Genomic DNA, 21,005 nt, shown 5'->3' on the forward strand with positions numbered 1-21,005 from the left:
AAGAAAGGAAAGAAGTAATTCTGATGGATTTGTGGTTGATCACACATCCAATCATGGTCACTGGAGATGTACTGAGACATATAATTATAACCAGGTGTAGCAATGCTCTGTTTCAGCTGTCTGCTTGAGATCAGATCGCCTGAGACAGACATTAAGGCCAAGTCTTAAGACACCCTGAAAGTCCCTGCAATGCACTATGGGAACCTTTGAAAACCTCTGGTTCCAGAACCAGGAAGCAGGGTTTCAACATCTTGCTCAAGGGCATTTCAGCAGCACAAAACAGCCACAATATATAACAACTTCAATGAGAAAGTGCCTATAAGCATGTAAATACAGCAGACAAGTGGCTGTGCTTTTAGAACAATTTTCACAACCCTATGTTTGTTTACCAAGGGTTGTTGGTGAGTCTTTAGCATTTTCTCTTTGAGTTACACCTTAAAACCACAAGCCACCTCCAGACTGGCTGAAGTCTGGTTACTGATTACAGCATTACGCAACCTGCTGCTCTCCAACACCCCCAAAACACACAAACACTGCAGCACTGTGCAACGCAATGCAATGCAGTGCTGGGCTCAGCTAATCTGTCAGGGCCGAAGCCTGTTCTCCAACATACAGGTGCGCTGTAAAATTCCACGAGTCGTCCATGACTTTGTGGAACTGAGTCACAATGTTACCTCCATCAGCTTCAAACTGTTCTTTCTTCCTCATTTGATCATGTTGTTTTTCAATCCGGTTTTGACACACCAATACACAAGATTTATCTAGTAAAGTTAACCACTGGTAAAATGTCCTGATGTCCTATCCTAATTTGATCTATCAAATTTCTGAACATCCCCTGCCTGGGTCACATCTCTCAAATCTCATTTCGTGATATTTCAAAAATATTCCAGGACCAGTGAGAAGCTTATAAAAGTTTTCGGGCTCAGAGAATTGCCTCCCCATTGCTGATCTGTGTTTTACATTTTAGTCATTCAGCTTCTTTATCCAGAATAACAGTTTTACATCGTCACCAGTACACGCAACCAATAGTATTCCTGCATATGTCAAATTCCCAAGTATGTCCTGATTTTCCAAGATAATTCTTGAAATTCCTGGACCTGCCTGGAGCAAACCCCTCAGATCTAACGCTATGATATTCCAGAGTATTCCAGAAACAGATGGGATGCCTGTTCACAGTATCCAGATGAAGGGGGTTCACTGTTTGCTGCTGGTTTGACCGTGTCAGCCTGATACCAGAGCACCAAATGTTGACCTCGCCTCTCCTTCTACTGTAACAGTAAAATGCCAGGGGTCAGTTTGAGGACAGAGGGGTCGTTCAGATTCAGGAAATGTGACTGAAGCCTCCTCGTTCCACTGAAAATGGCACTGGGTTCGCTTTTAGATTCCTGACCTGAATCCCTACAGCAAAAAATGGAAACGTCCCAAAGCTCCAGGCTGAGATCACAGACTGTGGTGTAACATGCTGGGTATTATGCCACCAGTGTGTGTGTGTGTGTGTGTGTGTGTGTGTGTGTGTGTGTGTGTGTGTGTAGGGAGGAGTGTGGTCTTCTCTTACATAAGGCGGCAGCCCAGAGGAGTTTGAATATTGAAATAAGGATAGAGCCAACTGGACATGTGAGAGAAAACTAGGCCATGGAATTCAATTAAGCATCTAAAGGGAACACACACACACACACACACACACACACGCACACACACACATAATGTCTCCATTGATTCCGAAATACACCAATAATTGAAACAAACTGACATCCACTAATGCGCTGTACGTCTGGACTGACTGACTCAAACATTACATGTAGTTTTGATGGGAACAGACACACACACACACACACACACACACACACACACACACACACACAGATCTCAACACCATCTACAGCATGGCAGGAAATTAGTAGCTTCTGTACACACCGCATATTCCAGCTCTGCCTAAGTGTAAACTTGTCAAGAATTGCAAGAATAAAAAAAATCAAGAAAAAGACAGAAAGAAAGAAAGGAAAAAGAAACATAACAAAAGACATCGCCTCAGGACAAATAAAACTCAGAGGGAAGCAAGTGAATTCCTAATAACACTGCTCTTAAAAAATCTCGGTCAGCAACGTCAGTAGTAATAGCGAGTTATGACTCCCATTAGAATTAAATAGAAATAAACTGATAAAGGGAGGGAGAAGGGAAAAAAAAGACATGGAAAGAAAAACTTTGACATTTGCAGTTCTTTCATGAAATACCTCGTAGCAAAAGGAAAGAGAAGGAACACAAATTAGCTTAACATCTCACTACCTCCAAGACGTCCGTGGACAGAAAGAAAGAAAGAGGAAAACAAAGAGAGGAAGACAGGAGAGGGACGAGTGAAGTGGCAGAGCAGACCTACCACCGCTCTCGCTCTGGGAGGTCTCGAGTGGGCAACCAGGCGAGCCAGGGTGTCCTCCTCGCCTGGCCGCTCCGTGACGTGGGCGTCGTACGCCACCGTGATGGACACCTCCTGCATCATCCTGACTCCTGCTCGCTTTTGCCGCCGAGGAGGAGGAGGAGGAGGAAGAAGAAGTTGAGGAGGAAGAGGAAGAGATGGAGAAGGAGAAGGAGAGGGAGAGGAGAGGAGAGGAGTGCAGCTGACAGGTTTTGTTTCACTCTGAGTGGAGGAGGAGGAGGAGGAGGCGACCGGCTGCTTTCAAGAGTCCCTCAGGAGCCAGTCCCCGCCCACTGAGAGGAGAGGGGTCGGAGGGAGGGGAGGAGGGTGGGGGGGAGAACAACACACCTGTGTGTTTCTCTCTCTCCTCTCTGAAATGCTAGAGTGCGATGAAAGAGGAGGATGAGTTAGCTTTTCTTCCGTTCCAGTGAGTGAGTCGCTCTCTCTCCTGCTCTCTCTCTCTTCCCTGCTTTCTGTCAGTCTTTCCCTCCCTCTTTTGGCCTTTCTTTTGTTCTCTTTGCTCTCTCATTTCATTGCGCTCCTCACTCTCCCCCCTCTGTCTTTCTCTTACTCTTTCTTAGTCTCTGTCCCTCACTCGCTTGAGTCTCCCTCCCTCTTCCTCCGTCTCTCTTAGTAAAGATAAAGTCGAGTTAGTTTACACAGCTAAACACTCCGCCTCTCTCTCTCTCTCTCTCTCTCTCTCTCTCTCTCTCTCTCTCTCATATGTGTGTGTGTGTGTGTGTGTGTGTGTGTGTCAGATAGGAAGGAAGTTGTCAGATCAACCACAGTGACACTGCTCCAACGGTAAAACCCAGGAAGTGAAATGAAAGCATCTGAGCTCTTGATTCAGACACCCATCGATCACACAAACTTTCCTGGGAGAAGAGCATCAACAACAACTACTTATTTGTCTGTACATCACTTTGTCTTTCTCTCGCTGTCTCTCTCTGCATACCTTTATCCCTCCATCTATATGCACACATCTGGGTCACTTATGTGTCTATGTAACTCTAGCCCTCTCTCTATACCGTGTAAATAAAAGCTTTGCATTTGTGCCAAAATTCGAGAACTGTCTGTTGAGTTAATAAAAACTAAATATATGAAAAGCAGGTGAGAACACGATGGCTGTAAGACAAAGCATTCAGTAATGTTCTCAGTGAAACTGTGATCAGGTAGATTTGTCACAAAATGTAGCTCACTATGACACAGTGAACTGTCCTCAGCCCTAGTGTTCACTTCAAAGCACTTGGTGTTGTAGTTCAACAAGGGGCGGCTCAGTGAACCTGAACAAACTGGTAGCTAGCTAACTAGCCAGCAGGCTGTTTATGTTCACATGTAGTTTCTACTGCATACGTTAGTGACTGTGCTAATCAGACGTGTTGAAAACAAGACAGAGGTGGTTAGCTGAACAGATGCTACAGGTAGCTTGTTATTTTAACACTAAATCAATTGGTGATGAAACTGTCAGCTAAAAGCAGTGCAGAAATTAGGCATTATGTGTTCAGACAGTTAAATCATATTACAGTGGTCCCACGTTTATCGCGGGAATTACATTCTAAAAATAACCCGCAATAGGCGAAATTGTTATTCGCAATTCGCAATAGGCGAATTGATGTTTTAAGGCTGTAAAACCCCTCACTACACACTTTATACACTTTTCTCAGACAGGCATTAACATTTTCTCACTTTTCTCTCTTGTTTAAACTCTCAAAGTTCAAACCTTCGTAGAAAAACAAGTCCAGTATTATAGAATGAACGCATTCTGTACTGTACTGTACAGGAGACACGGCACGGAGGAGATTGATTGACAGTGGTCTACAGTCCCTTAGCCAATCAGGACGCAGAACACAATGCGCTGTTAAAAAAAAAAAAAAAAAAAAAAGCATGCAAAATTGCACTAAAAAAAAATCCGCAAAACTGCGAGGCCGCAAAAGGTGAACCATGTTATAGCGAGGGACCACTATACTGAGAAATACTTTTTTTTTTGTTAGTCTGTAACTTTAACTTTCTATGTCTCTTTTTCTATATATATAGTACCTCTCTATCCCCCTATAACTCTCTATCTCTAGGTCTCTGTTTAAGTATAATTCTCTTTGAATGAATGATTCTTTATCCATCCATGTAACTCTTTCTTCGCTGTTCTTTTTTTATGCTTTTCTCTTTATTGCCCTCTCCTATGTCTTCTTGCTGTCCATTTCTCCTGAGCCTGTTGAGGTTGACTTTTCTCTCGCTGGGATTTGGAGACGACGGTGAAAACCTCACAGAGATTAAGCAATCGAACCCTGAGCGGCAGACAAATATCTGACACATCCCTCCTTTTCTCTTTTTTATTTGAAACATCTTCAGAAGTCCAGCCGCAGGCCAGCGGGCATTTAAAGAGGCTGAGAAATTCAAATTCCTCCCATAATCCCCAGAAAGGCTAAGCCTGCCTCCTACCCGTTGTGTTCATCAAGTCAAGGTGCCAGTGAATTCTTTCACTGCTTTAAGCTGCTTAGAGTTGCTCAGCTGATCCGATTTAGACGACGATGAAGAAAAATGCGTAAAGGGGGGTGAAAGACAGCGGCGAGGCTGGGGGAACTGTGTTGGAGGGGTTGGGTGTGGCGGCATGGTGGCAGTGCCGTACTCTCTTTCAGATTATTAGCCACTACTCACTCAAAAAGTCACTTGAAGCTGCATAAGCGGTCAATCTGTGTTTATTTGAATATAAATACAACCCACTCCGCTGACCAAGAGTGACAGCAAAGAAAGGAAAGGCTGGCGATAGGCCCCATCTCTCCTTCCACTGGCTTACATTAGTTTAGGATCAGCCCAAGTCCCAGTTGACTAGCAGGCACATGTCCAGTAAAGTGCCGTGTCGACATTCGCTGGAGCAACCTTCTATCTAAACCATTATGGGTCAGCACGTTGACACTGTTCCTCATGATTACTAGATTTGTTTCTGCTCGTTTCTAAGAAATAAAGTCAGACATCTGAAAAAGTTGCTTTATGTTGAGAGGAAGTTCTCTAGTCGGCAGTGTCTGATGTGGTGTGGTGTGGTGAAGCATGATGGGAAACAGGTCACAATGGGTGCACTGGGCACATTAAATATAGACGGTTTTAACCATGTGATGCTAATGAACTAGAAACGTTTTATTTGCTAATATTAGTCCTCCAAACTGAATAGCACTTAAAAGCAAAAAAATTCTGCAATGAAAAGGCATGGTGGTGCAGCTACTATTGTGCAACATGTTTAAAGCTTTGCAGTCCTCAAGTCTTTCAAGCAGCATCATAATGTTGTTTGAAATTCATTGCGATATAGTAGCTGTGCCACCAAGACTGTCTAATGTGTCATTTAGTCTTGAGCACTAATATTAGCAAATACACTGTCACCACCTTATCTGTTTCATTGTGAGCTCTGGTATAGTGTGATGGGACAAAGCATGATGGGACTCAGCGTGATGGGACAAAGCATGATGGGACGCAACATGATGGGACATAGCGTAATGTAATGCAGTGTGATGGGACGTCCTGTGATGTGGCGAGTGGCAGACCGGGCTGGCATGATGCAGTGTGATGTCATGTGGCCCGGTCTGAGTTGGCTGGATGCTGGATTGTTGAGGTCTGATTCAGACTTTTTTGAAAATGCTACTGGAGAGAGGCAAGACAGTTTCTCTAAGTCTCTCTCTTTCCTCCTCAGCCTCTCTTATTTTGACTTAGTCCTTCCCTTCCCTCTGAGTCATTTTCACTTTTCAATCTCTCCGCTCTCCATACTCTTTTAATTAATGCTTTTTTGACTGACTCCTTCCATATACTGCCCTCCCAACAGAACTCCAGACACACATATGTAGGAAGATGCGCACACACACACACACACACACACACACACACTCCTAAAAGCTAAAAGTGCTAAAATAGCTTGTATGTGTCTTGCCTCCTCTCACCAATATAACATTTATAACAGCGGTGCAGTCAGTCACACTTCCTTCTCAAATGTTTCATCCCCTCATATCAGGTTACCCAGAATCCAACAGTGTCAAGCCTGAGGTACGTCCCAGCATCCCCAATGGCAGAAGGGACGTTCCTGTGACTTCTTCGTCCTGAATGAGAACAGGACACGGCGCGAGCTCGAGACCAGAACGAAACGAACGTCTTCAACAGCCCCAGTTAGAGATGATGCAAAGACACACGCCTCTGAGATTATGAGTGCATGTGAGTAAGAAAGAGAAGATGAAAGATGAAAAAGAGGGAGAGAGAGAGACAAGTAAGAAAAAAGCCAGCAGAGACGAGCTTGTTTGAAACAAGCGAAAGAAAAACGTGTAAAAAAAAAAAAAAAAAAAAAGCGATGTGGGAGGCAAACGCAACAACAGGAGAGTGAGGGACAATGGAGGGGTGATCGAGAGATGAGAAGAGGGAAGGGAGAGAGAGAGAGAGAGAGAGCGATCGTCTGTATATCCTAGAGCTGAGTCATCCGATCAGACAGTAAGACAGAGTACCTGTTTCAGTTTACCTCGTCTGCCCGCTCTCTCTCCTTCTCTCTCTGCATTTGTCCCTCTCTCTCGCTTGCTCCCTCTCTCCCTCCTTTTCCAGGTCCTAAAGCCTGTGTGTTTAAATCCTGCCTCCACACTGCAGCTTCATTTAAACACTCTGCTGCTGGTGTGTAATGCTGCATGTGTGTTTATGCTTCGAAAACCTCTTCATTTCTATATATGTGTCTGTTTGGGCCTGTGTGTGTGTGTTTTCCTGAGTGTGTGGCCCTGCCCAACTGCCACTGAGCAAGGCACTGAATCCACAACCAGACAGGAGATTTGTAAAGCTAAAAGTGTGAGCACGAATACCCGTGCTGGAAGTGTTAACTGTGGCCGCAGTGACAGAGAGAGAGAGACATGGAGAGAGAGAGAGAGAGAGAAAGAGATACGGGTGCAAAGAGGATGGCTATCTCTATCATCTCTCCCCTCTCAACTGTCCTTCCTTCCTCTGTGAAAACACTTTGCTGAGTTGTTCACATGCACACACAAACATGAACGCAGGCACGCACGCACACGCACACGCACACACGCACACACACACACACACACACACACACACACACACACATGCACACAAACGCTACTGTGTACATTATGTGCAGCCTTGGGTCTCTGGTGACCTCAGCATATTTGCTAAATACCAGCTGCTTCATTAAAGTCAAGCCGAGAATAAGAGGATGTGTGTGTGTGTGTGTGTGTGTGTGTGTGTGTGTGTGTGTGTGTATGCACCGAAGGGAATGTCACTGAAAACACAGCTATTCAAAACTTTGTAGAAAACTATGACTACTATGCATGGAAGCAGACACGGCGCCCCGCACACGCTTATCACGCACTGCGCGTAGGGCACCAAGTCCCTGGGGGGGGCACCAAAAAAAAAAAAAAACAAGCTCGTGAAAAATCATCATAATAATAGTAATCATAATAATGATATATTTAAAACTGTAAAGTGTGTAAAACATGTTAATAGATATAAGCAATACAAAAATAACATAGGCTTATTTGCTCGAGAAAAACATGAATCTCCTGTGCGGCCCTCTCCCCAGTCTACCTTTGGTGCCCCCCTCCCCCATCCCCTAGTGGTTTGCTCCATTACGCTTCAATCGCAAGTTTGGCAGACCTTTATTTTTGGACATGTCATCGAAAAGGCAACAAGAGTCGGGGGCGGAAAAGAGGAAAAGAAAGAAACAACGAGATGATGCTCGCGCGTCACTTGCAGGTAAGACAATAACAAATGTTAATTTTGTTACTTTTAGCCCTAGTATGCATGTCTATGCTCGTGCCAGATAATACTACCGTCAACAACCTTTGCAACGTTAGCTCCCACTAGCCATGTTCAGACATAAGTGTTACGTTTCAAATAATTGATGCTGGGCTAGCTAGTTATTTTTAGTTGTGTATATGGATATGGGTCTGGAGTTGAGATGTCTGTATTTGGCGTTTGTTATGTTCTATGAACCAACGAGTATGTGATTGTGTAGTGAAAAACAAAAATAATGAGTTGATGAATGGAAAACGGGTCTTGGTAACCTGAACGTTGATGTGATATGCCAAATTAGACAGGTGATTGATTATCAGCCCTCTTACACCGGCGATGTCAGCGCCGACAGGATTTGGCATGCCGACGTTACATAACGGTGTCTCCGTGACTGTTTAAGATATTCAGAAACTTAAAAAAACATCTGAAACCGGAGCTTTGCGCCTATATAGAGTGTCATTACGGTAGCATGTAGGACTACTGACACTTCGACCGTCCAATCACAGAAGATTCCCCGATGTCTCACAAGTTTGTAATGTGAGCTTGTCACTACCGTAACTCCTGAACCAATGGTGCTATCGAAAAAATTACAGTTTCCGAAAGCAGAGAGCCGGAGCTTTACGATGGAGTGCGGATACACCAGTCATTACGGTGACCGACTGGCCGGCAGCTCATACAACATTTTCGTGAGGTTTATAGGCCAAGAGCGACATCTGCTGGTGAAACTGTAATTTGAAAAAATCAATATTAAAGTTGTGTAGATTTCCCCTCTTCATATTCATAGTTTTGAAACTATGTACAGAATTTTTATAATGTGCCCCATTAATCCTTGTCTATAAAGGTAAAATAATAAAATTTTTCATGTACCAGTGTTTTAAATATAGGCCTACATAATACTATAATTAATTTTGAAATATTTTTGTACCATGGTTCAAAACTGTATTTCACTGTAGAATCCCTGAGTATTTTGTCTTGTATTTGTGATTACAGGCTCAATGCTTCGATATGTGCAAGGAGGAACACAAAGCCAAGTGGAAGATCCAGATGATCAACCATCTACAAGCAGACATCAATCACCAACCAGTTCCTTATTCAAGGATACTTAGTACTGTTTTTACAGTTTTGACAGATCTTTATTTAACAGTGGGGTCATTTATTTTTTTATTTTAAATTATTTTATTTTATTTATTTATTCGAGTGTTTGGTGCCATATTTAGTTAGTGTTTAGTGAGTGTGTTATCAAGATTTTATTATTATTATTTATCTCTTATTTTTTTACAACAGTTTTTGAAACATAAATGTTGAAAAGTTATTTTGTAAAATAAAGAGAAACGCAATGACAAATACTGAGTTATTGTTCATTTCTGGTGGCGGCGGCGGCAGCGGCGGCGTGGGGGGCACCACAAAGCATTTGTGCTTAGGGCACCCAAATGGCTAGCGCCGGCCCTGCATGGAAGCCATGTTTAATCTGCTAAAGACACAACAAGGACAGAAGCAAGACATGAGCATTCTCTCATGCTCAAAGTCAGATGCAGAGTTATTTATTAAGATTATTGCAAATGGGTGTGTTTAAAAGTGCATTCATCACATTATGTGTTGGTTATCAGTTGTTTTTTTGGTTTTTTTCTACATTCAGTGTCAACTGAGTCTAATCAGATGCGGTCCAAGGTGAACTAGTTTTTATGGCTGGGTCAAATCTACAGACAGCAGACTGCAGCCGGCACTCAGCTGCACTGCTCTTCCTTTCTTACTCCGCTTGCTCTCAACCTCTCCCTCAAGTTCACATTTAAACAGACAGGAAGATGGGGACTTTATTTATCCTTGTAGAGAAACTGAGTTTTCACAGCAGCAACAGACTTGAGGCATAATTGACAACATGACAAACACTATAATATAACTTACGGTAATAAATCATATAAATGTCTGTGTTGCTCTCCTCTGTCTGACTGCTATAACCTAACAGTGATTCAGCCAATATCCAGTTCATCAAAGCTTTTCCGTTTGCTGCTCTATCCACTTGATGGCTCGGTAGCTCTTTCCTGGGAAAAATCCTCTGCTGCACGGGGAAGTGATGCATTTTATGTGTCTGGTTTGTTTGGGATAAACAGAAGAGGAACTGGGTACGAAGCATGAGCAGTGACAGCCGCCATGGCTGGACAGACAAAGAAAAGAGCCCCTCCCACAGAAAGTCAAACTTCATCAACAGAAAGCCCAAGGACAGAGATGTTGCAGTCCTGCCCACACAAGTTTGATTGACAGGTGATCTCTGCAAAGTGCTGTGCAGAAACAGCATGGCAATCAGCGCTTAGCTCCAAAGATTGAGACAAAATGAAATAAACAAAAAAAGCAACAACAACAAAGAAGTGGAGGGTTACCACTCCACTAATTAGTCCAAGAAATGCTTACAGCTGTGGTGCAACCGAGAACTACTGTGTCCTGTCACTGACAGGTCACAGGTTCAATCCCCACAACAGCCAAAACCTCTGGTGAAATGCGGACAGCTTCTTGTGTCTTCAGAAGGAGATGCTAGGAAACTATTTCCTATTTGTAGTGCACTGACTGAAAGACCCAATTTAAACTTGTCATTTCATGCATATCTTATCCGGATAATATACAGACACACTTTATTCACAGAAGGACTGAACCCAGAGCACATGTAAAAGCCAGGAAACTGGGCATATCAGAGGCTGGATTTCAACAGATGTGACTTGTGGTAGTGGCTTGTGCATTTATTCTGCCTCACAGTGTGGTTTGAGAAATCGTGATTAAATCCAGTCTCAATGCATCTTGAATACATTTTAACTTGTCCTGTTAGCTAAACGATCAGCTCAGGATGCATAAAATGACAAAGTGTAAATAGAGTAGTAGCGTAATACCCAAAGAATGCTTCACATATGTGTAAACGTCCTTACCTTGATGTTGCAGGCCTGCTCCATAAGCCGTCGGGCATTCTCAGCAGCTCTGTAGCGTTTAGGGAGCTGGACTCTGAAGAACTTGAGCGCCCCTTCAAAGTCAGCCTGCAGGAGGTCCTCTTTAGACGTCTGGATGGAAAGAGGAAGAAGTGGAGGGGGAAGATGGAGGACAGTGAGGAGACAGGTTAGAGAGAGGAAGGTCATCGCTCCACTGTAGGCAGCAGCGCTACAGCAAATGCTTCCTTCTGCTTTCATATCAGTGATTGTGTTTACATGCACATTAATGCTATATTTGTATTTGGGATATTGAAATATTATGCCACGGTGTTGGGGTGTGTAAACACCATATTCCATGTACAGTAACAGGATTAAAACCATATCCCGAATTTGACAAACCTGAAAATGCTCGCTGGGGTATGCTGATATTAACTGGTATATTTTTGTCATGGAAATACTGGATCCTTAGTATTAGCTTGGCGAACAGTGCATGTGATGGCAACATGAACTCAAAAACATCAAAAAAATACCTACCTGGTAATACTTATAATAACCGTCATTAATAAATGGTAAATTGATAGTTAATTAAACTTTAGTTAGTAGCTATTTTCAGTTAACAAACAATGAAATGATAATTCATAAGGTTTACTGATTATATAGCAATCTATTTATTACAGTGTATTGTTGCACATATTATAATAGTCTATATACTATATTAAGTATTTGTAAATGATTACCAACTAATTTGTAAACCTTTAAGAAAATCATTGTAAAACATTACATAGATGGACCAGATATTTTATTGGATAATAGCTGATTTATGGACTGCTCATTAACATTATTTGGATGGCTGTTATAAAGTTGGATATATTTTAGATATTTTTAATTAACCTGTTGAAGCATTTGACTTCTAATGGTCTGTGTGGGCTTGAATCCCCAGATCACCACTTGTGGCTATATTCAATAACTAATTATTATAGGCAGTACTTCATAATAGCAATCCAAATAATGTTCACAGATGCTTTACAAAGTATTTATTAACCATTTAACAAGGTCTTATAATCATCTGTTGCAACTTTATATCTGCCATCCATTAACAGACTGTTCAGAATCCAATTATTAACTCTTAACAAAGTGTTGAGAAAAATCTGGTCCAGCTGTCAATGTAATGTTGGTAGAAGTTAAACAAACGATTTCTTCAGGGTTTACAAATCATTTGGTGATCATTAACAAATACTTAATATAGTAAATAAAATGTTAGAATGTGTGCAACAATAAACTGTTAATAATAGTTTACTGTGTAATAGGTAAACATTATTAATTAGCAATTCATTGGTTGTTAACTGTAAAATAACTAAAGTTAAAGTAAAGTTAAAAACTAAAGTTTAATTAACTATCAATTTAGCATTTAAAATGATGGTTATTATAGAGGGTTACCCTGAATGCATTAGTGTTGTGTTACATATCTGTTGTGTTGCCAATGTATTGCATTCACACAGTGTTGCATTTGTATTGCACTGTGTTTGTGCTGGATGTTTAAAAAACATGTGCATTAAGAAACAAAATAAATAAATACATTTCACAAATTTGATTAAAAAAAAAACAAAACATGTTTTATATCGATTTGTTTTTCTGACAGCCAGACAGAAGGATGCCAGGAAGTAACTTCTCTCAGCTCCCCAGATCTGACCAGACAGAGCGAGTGATGCAGTCTCGTCTGTCCTGCACTAAAGAGGTGACCAAACTGCAGAAAGGCTGTGTGAGCGGGCTGCTCATAAAATGTTGAACTGGACAATAACAGGATTTTTGTAGGACCTTGTACCTTTGGACGGTGGTAACACTGTTTTAAACTAGTGTTTGTTATACTAGGGCTTTGCCAGTTTATTACACACTTGCACACACTTGTACATTGTCTTGGGCAGGCATGCGCTACAAATGCTCTGTGATCAGTGACTATGTTTATTACTTACTAACAACATTACAATGTGGGTCATTTGGTCTTTTTGTACCACAATGTATTGTCACCTCAATTTAGTTTGGCATTTACACCTTGTTGTGTGTTTCGCTCTATTATATACAAGCCTATGATTTTCCCCATCAGTAAGCTATGAGGATAAAATGTTTCTGAATCAATACCATATGGTGAAGCTTCACAAATACCAGCTGAAGTCTTTCTTTCCTTCTAATACAAATGTGTGGTAGGCAGCAGTTAAAACTTCCACTTTCCATTAGATGCATGTTAGTTAATGAGAGGCTTACAGTGTTGTTTCCTATCCATCACTTCCCATCAGCCATTGTGGGCCGACCTCCAGAAGAACCTCACATTACTGTTTGACCATGGCTCTGAGCTTGCTTTATGTATTACTGGTTGTTTATCATGTTGATGATGTAGGAACTGAAATGTAAATGAAATGTCAAAATGTCGGTCAATCAAATTGAAAAAGCACCGACAGCAACCTGCTGTGGTGTCATTATTATGGGCCCTCATATGTTGATGTTATCCACATCACTGATATCCACTGTGTCTGGGCAGAGAGGCAGGAGGCAGATCAATAGTGTTTTCTTAGACTGGCAGCAACGCATAACCAAAGACCAGAGACTAATGTACACCAACATGACAGGAAACTTTACTGTCCATTGGCTACAATGGACACACACTAGTTTTCTAGCTAATTTCTTTTAGAAATCAACAGGTCTCAAAACAAGTTTTGTTTTTTTCAAAGGTTAAATGTCACGACTCAAACTGACCAAAGAATATGTTTCTGAGAGATAACAAGGACAAAAACGATGTAATTTTTCCTCAGTTTTCACTGTTTTGCTTCAATGCGGTTATTGTCCTTTGGCTGGACAGTTATTTATCATGAACTGTAACTTGCTGGTGGTGAAAAAATGAAAAAAGTGTGGACAAATGTCTTTACATGACTGACAGTTTTGTTCCTAGTGCCAAGAGCAGCCCCTTGTAGGTTTCCCATAAAAATCTAGTCATGCATGATACAGGGCAGACAGACCAGCTGCTTCTTGTAGATTACATTTACATTTAGTCACTTAGACGGTGTGCTTATCCAGAGTGACTTTCAATGAGATTGGCAGTGGAAGAAACTTAAGAGGCAACAGGAAGCAGGTCAAGAGTCAGAGGTCACAGCATCATAACAATAGATGGAGTACAGACTCCTGTGACTCATGAATGAATACGGATGATACATGAGATTAAAGAAATTTGAGCTAAGGAGATAAATAAAAAGAAAAGATGTTTTTTTCTAAAACATGGTCACCTGCTTCTTCCCATAACCCCTGCTCATCTCTGGTTCTTTCCTTTGAAAGAACAAGACTGAGTGTGACCAACAAAGTGTCAGAAAGACCTTTCTAACTCTCCATCTCAACACCCTCTTTCTCCCCGCAACCCCCTCTCACCGCCAGTAGCCTGGGGACGAAGAGCCGGTGTCCCATCCCAAGCAGCCCCATCACCCTGCACATTGAGTCTGCCGAGGCCTGCCCACCATGGGAACTCTCCTCTTCATCCCCCCCTCTGGCCTCCACAGCCCTGCGGACCACTGGAGGGGGCAGCTGCGGGGCCAGGGCTGGCACTGCTGGAGGGGAGGGAGGAGGGGATGGTGGTGGGGTGGGGCAGGGCAAGGGAGAGGGAGGGGGAGAGGGGCGGTCCCGCTCTGGGGCCAGGGTGGCAGGTGACTCCAGTGTGTCGTCCAAATGTTCCAGGAGGGGTTTCTGGGAACTAGACTGGGGACACAGGCGTGCCGGGGTCAAGGAGGTGAGTCTGATGTCTTTGTTGAGGTAGCTGTCTAGGCGAGCGGACCCAATCCCTGTGAACAGGGCGGCTGACCTTTCTGGAAGAGAAGTCGATATCGCTGCATCGGGCAATGTCACCACAGACTGAGGTTCGGGAGGCCAGGTGGGAAGGAAGGAAAAAGATTCTCCCGGAAATAGCAGCAACTCAGCAGAAACAGTCTGGGCATCTGTGGCTCACAAAGGGAGAATTGATCGAGTTCATCTGAGCTCCAGAGTAGATGAGAGAGGTGGACGGGTGTTTGGTGGAGCCCACTGGGCCAGCACCTCTGTCAGAGCCCAGAAACTGCCCACATGCCCAGCGACATCACTGTCAGAATACAATGTGTCGATGCTGTTTTCGGCATCACGCTGAATCTCCCAGCTACCTCCCCGACTCAGCCGGGGACCCGGTCACGCTACGTACTTTCATCCTCCCTTGCCAAAACTCCCAATCAATTCCAACCAGGCACGCCGTAGCCTAGCAACAAAGCTGCTCAACACGTGGGCTGCTCATCTAGTGGTCGGCAGCGACAGACAAATACACTTTTTTCCCTTGCTTATTGGACTTCAAAGAGATAGAACCCCCTCCGTCTTTGCATGACCAACTGGTCTTAATGTTTCAGGTTCTGCGCACGTGAGACGATACATCAAAGCTGCCGATATTCTTTTGTAGCACGTTTCCTCATGAGAGACCACACCTGGTATGACGCTGACAGGATTTTGGCTTGCTTTGAAATGTAAAATCCTTTTCAGCAACAATATGAGTCCTTTCATCCACAGTCTAGACCTGAGCAGACAACATGGCCGAGGCAGAGCGGAGTCTCCAGTCTGTTAGCACGGTAGCATAAAGCTCCTCTGCCCTGAGGGGAGGCTGATGGACTGTGTATGTGCGTGCTGGCTTGTTTACGGCTGAGTGGATGCTGAACCCGGTGAGTCAGAGTCGAGGCAGTGGTGGATAGAGAGAAAGATGAGTTTGGAAAGAAGCAGGGCGCGCGATGCAGAGGATGAAAAAAGTGCGTTTGATTGTAAGCATATCAGGTTCTCTGTAGTTTTTGCTCTTCTTGGCTGTAAGAACCCTCTGATCTGACCTCTGACCAGTCACACAGGTCTGTAAAAACACCTTCCAATCAAGCACTCCAGGGTCTGTAGCTCTGGCAGGTTTCCATTAACAGTAGCCAGCCATCCGGTTTGTGGCATTTGGTACATCCTTTGGACGGAAAGCAGGCTCTTTCAGGCAGAGTCAGTTCTGCCTGTCCACAACACAATCCAAATGGGCCGAGTGTGTTGTGTGTGCGTGTGTGTAGTGTGTTTTCTGGAATGAAGGTGCAGGCCAGCAGCTGGGGCGAGGCTAAGCAGAGAAACCACAACAGTGTTTCCCCTCCACTGCCTCCCTCTCTCTCTTTCTGTCTGTCTTCCTTTCTCTTTCTCTTTGTGATGCTAACGGATAACGGCTAACAGCTAGCAGTTAGCAGGGGCGGCTCCGTTGCAGAGATCTCAGCGGCGGGCAGAGGAGAGGTAGCGTGGTGGAGATAGAGATAGCCAGCCGGTGGCCGAGAAGAAGAAGAGGAAGAGGAGGAGGAAAAGGAGGTGCTGGAGGAGGAGGAGAAGAGAGAGAACAAGGAGTGGTGGAGAAGAAGCTCCAAGCAGGTATCCATGGGAGGAAAATAAGAAGAAAAAGACAAAAAAAGAAAAAAGAAAAACCCAAAAGAAACACACCGGGTCCTGGCTGCTAATGTTAGCTGATGCTCCTGCTGTTCGAGCGATGTGGATGGAGACTGGCGAGCAGGAGAGGGAGGGAGGTGAGCAGAGATGGAGGGAGGGGTGTGGAGAGAGGAGAGGAGGATAGAGGGAGGAGGGAGGAGGGAGGAGGGGGGTGAGAGCCTCCCGGGAGAATGCCGTCATGTTTGGCCAATAGGAGGCAGGCAGTGGAAGCCCGTTCCTCCCTGCCTCCCTCCTTCCCCCATCCTCATTTATTCTCCATTCCTATCCTCTGTTCTCAGCCGGCCCTCACATCATTCACATTTTTTTCTCTCCCGGACACACAGAATACATTATATTTGCTACAATAAGAGCAGGAGGCCTTTTAAAACCAACTGCGTATGATTCATTGAAAAGAGCAACTGTGAGCCTGACAAAGTGGCCGTATAACCAACAACTCCTGTCCTGTCAGGACAAGCAAAATGACAATAAAAATAATAATAATTGTTATTTTTATAAACATCATAATGATAATAATAATACTTTCACCTCTATCTCTCTTTCAATCTTTTTTCCGAACGCCCCTACCACTGAATGACTACATGAAAAGGCCGTCATTCTCTAGGTCAGCTGTTCACATGACGAATGCACCTGCATATGCAGCCTGTGACAGGGGTCGCAAGTGCACAGTGCTTTGTTTGAAGGAGTCACAAGCCAAATGGGTTGAGAAACACTGGTGTAATTGCACACGTAACACACTATGACACACACATTCAAATGTTCACATTTCTTGTATAATTTTTTGCTTTCAGGCTACAGCCACAGCAGCACATATCTGCATATGCCTCAAGCAACTGTGACAAACTGGCTTCACTGACTCTTAGCTTGACCAAAGCAAAGAACTGTAGCAGCCATTTTATTCTGTACCAGCCAAATGACCGTGACAAACAGTAAATGACAGTTGCATCCAGACCTTTGACCTCCTTCATTTTGACTGTTTATCTGCTAATTCTGGGGGGAATTGACACTTATTCCACTGTTTCACTCCCTAAGCAGCTGTGCAGAGGAACATCAGCCTTGACTAAAACCTATCCCTACTGTCATTACCACAACCATTAATACTAGTGGTGTTTTTTAGTAAACTGCACTAAAGAGTATGTTTGGTTTTGTTGTGATTCTAATACCTCTTGGCCTTTTCCTTCTGTACAGACCTTGAGGAGTTATCTTAATCCAGTTCTTCCACTTCATGATTCTGCTCTCTACCACAGAACACTTTGAGCTCCATAAGATGAGATGGAGAGATCTGACACACAATTCAGAGACATTAACACTGCAAAATCAGCTCTGACATGTCTTTAGTTAGTTGTCAACTTTAATATTCCCGTAGGAGTCTTACGGTCCTGCCTGTTAGAGCAGCAGAAGTGCAGATGGCTAGCTGGCGAGCTGGCTAGCTGGCTTTTTTGACTCAAATCAAACAAATTGTGATCAGAAGAACACCTTTGTTCAGTGTCAATGCAAATATTAAGGCTCTAGGCTGACCTATTCATAATTCCTGTTGTCTTTATTTATGTGCTGTATCATTATCTATTTATTTTTATATTGACTAAAATTATGTACATTACAAGTGAACATTTTACAATTTCAGCGGTGGAATCTTAGTGTCACAGACAGACCTGTACCAAACATTGTGACTCTTACAGAAAGCAGCTTTATATAATACAGCATCTATGCTCTAAAATGGGCCTTATAACCTTTTTTTTTATTATTATTATTTAAATTTATTTTTTTGACAGTGTCTGTTAACAAACATCAACAAACAAACACTGAAGGCCCTCACAAAAATGACATTAATTGCATATTTACCTTGATTTACGGCAGTATATGTACTGGCCACCAGGGGGACTAAGAATAAAAATACATAGATCTACACCAGTGCCTCTCAACCAGGGAGTGTTTTAAGCTCATATATATTTCTGAAAATATGAGTTTTATTTACTATTTTTTAAAATTATGAATACATGTTTATTGAAAAAGTGGTTATTTGCAGCCTTGATGTTTCTAACAATAATTAAGCAATGAAAAGGGAATATAAATATTACAATTTCATGAGAACTGAGATTCACTTTCCTAAATTACACTAGTCCTACGACAGCACACTGGCTGATGGTGAATTCTGTTAAATGGCTTTATGGTCTCTTCTCTCTGGGATGATGACTGTATAAATGTGCTTTTAAGTCAAACAACCTCCATTTAAACTCATTTCCTCCTAGATTATTATCAAAGACTTAAGATATGTTTCAGGAAATGGAACCTTTGTGGCAAACCTTATCTGACAAATCTGGGGAAAATGTCATCTCTATATACAATTATGCTTATAGTATAGTTGATGTATTAATGTAGTGATGATAGTGGACATGATTTTAGGAAGAAGTGTAGTTTAAATTCTTTGCGTGGATAGTATGTTTCATCTGTTTTCAGTAACCTGACATGGAATACAAACTACTGATGTTACTGATGGTATTTTGCAAAACTTATTCATCATCACTGAGTTTTCTTGGAAGTCAAAATCTTTTGCATCACATTTATCTCCACATTGAACAGACACAGACTGTCATGCAATAAAACACACTGTCGCCAAAACCAACTGATCATCCAACCAGACCTGATGAAACTGACTGCAATGCTACCCTGTTCTACTTTGTTGGCTACAACAGGCTGTTTGGTTTCATATGGTTTCATAATATTCATGCATTCAATTCCTGAAACAGCCTCTGAGCATTACTGTCGCTATCTAGGCCAGGTATACAAAATGCCTATAACCTTGTATAGACCTATATCTGCATTTATACATATTTAGATACTGTAGTTGTGATGCAGGTTTACAAAGTTTTGATTCAAAATCAACTGCTCTGGATTTCCAGGTTAAAAATAAAGAATCACCTGCAGATGAGGAAGCTGTGGATGCACACTTAAAACAACTTCAATTTCATGACGCTGGTTATGGGACTGAGGGATAATGCAAATTACAGTATATTACCTAAACTACTTAACCTGTATATTCAGTACTGCAAGTTTAATGATGTGACCCCCCCCCCCCCCCCCAAAAAAAATGCATGGCTCTTGTGTGACCAAACCAAATCAAAAATTTGTACTGACATTGAATGAAGCTGCTGTGTTTCTAGCTGCATCATATGCAACCATAACATCTAACAACCTATTCAGCTGACACTTGGAGGAGAGGCAGCCTCCACATGCAAAGATGCAGTTCTGCCTATGAGCTGCAGGGGGCAGCAACAACTAACTAAACACAGTTCAAGCTCATGAAACGTTACTGCAGCAGACACCAGACCTCCTCACACAGACAGCGTTTCCTCTGCAGGACTTCACTTTAAATACCAATCACAAGCCATCGTAAGGACAACAGAAAAAGTCATACTGCATCATAATGCATTATGGTTCTGTTATGAGGCAGTTATAAGTCATATTTATCACCCGAGACTCTAGTAATTTGCCTTGTAAGTAATTCATGAATACAGATATTCATGAAGACAGCATGTTATTTGTGTTGTTACTGTGTCATTCCAGATTTGTAATACTGGATGATGCATCATGTCTGAGGTGACTGTTATGGTTTGCAATACCCAATGACCTGTGATGTATTCTGTTAATATATCTGTTAATGAGTGGCTTTTTTTGTGTACTCTTTTTTTTTTTTTTTCACTTGTTGATTTTTACTCCACAACATTTTCAATCAAGTACAGGCTCTACATAGGAATGGACCTTTTTCACAGCAGCCATTTTGACATGAAATAGCAGGTAAACACAGGTGTTACTAATGACATTAATTAAGGCTCTGTATCATTTAAGGTCTAGGGTCCTGCTGTTGTTCATGCTGGCTCACTGGAAAGGCTCTGCTACATTTAAATGGAATGGAACCTTAATTTCAGTAATTTGTAACACCTGTGTTGACCTGGTATTTCATGTCAAAACGGCTTCTGTGAAAAAGGTCTATTGAGTTAGACGCTAGACAAATGTAATGGCTGCATGGTGCCAGCAGAGTTCAGATAACATTGTTGTCATCTGGACAAACCAACTGAACTGAATGAGGAAACACTGAGGAGTTCAGTCAAACCGCACTGAACATGCTCACTATGAAGTGAACACAACAACATTGTCCAAATTGTCTTTCCAATTAGTTTTGTATGTATATCATCACTGTGTAAAATGTTATAAGATTTGTCTTCCTCCAGTCTCACCCAGAGCAGATCTGAGACTGCACACAATATGGCTCGAATGAAGGTGATGGGATTTTGAACATGGACACAGTTCAAATAGCTGAGATAGCTGAAACATGGAGAGAGATGTAGGTAAGTGTACTAACCTTGAGAAGGGCCAGCGCAACATTGAAGATGATGTTCAAACCCTGGAGAGAGAAGAGGATGATA

The 21,005-nt window shown here is 42.5% G+C and overlaps 1 protein-coding gene across 3 annotated transcripts in view; it reads right to left on the reverse strand.

The window, feature by feature from the left end:
• Nucleotides 1-21,005, reverse strand: part of rabgap1l (RAB GTPase activating protein 1-like) — a 175,184-nt gene that overhangs the window by 18,680 nt on the left and 135,499 nt on the right. For 2 of the 3 annotated variants that reach the window (XM_030049026.1, XM_030049025.1), the window contains exons 18-19: nucleotides 20,942-20,983; nucleotides 11,083-11,211 (exon numbers count right to left, since the gene is read on the reverse strand). In XM_030049026.1, coding sequence (XP_029904886.1) covers nucleotides 11,083-11,211; nucleotides 20,942-20,983 — 171 coding nt within the window. Of the gene's footprint in view, nucleotides 1-2,374; nucleotides 3,032-11,082; nucleotides 11,212-20,941; nucleotides 20,984-21,005 lie in introns of those variants that run through there. The other variant, XM_030049027.1, reaches the window with a different exon arrangement.

This window comes from Myripristis murdjan, chromosome 4 (assembly GCF_902150065.1).
Source record: "Myripristis murdjan chromosome 4, fMyrMur1.1, whole genome shotgun sequence".
In the NCBI taxonomy this organism is placed as follows: Eukaryota; Metazoa; Chordata; class Actinopteri; order Holocentriformes; family Holocentridae; genus Myripristis; species Myripristis murdjan.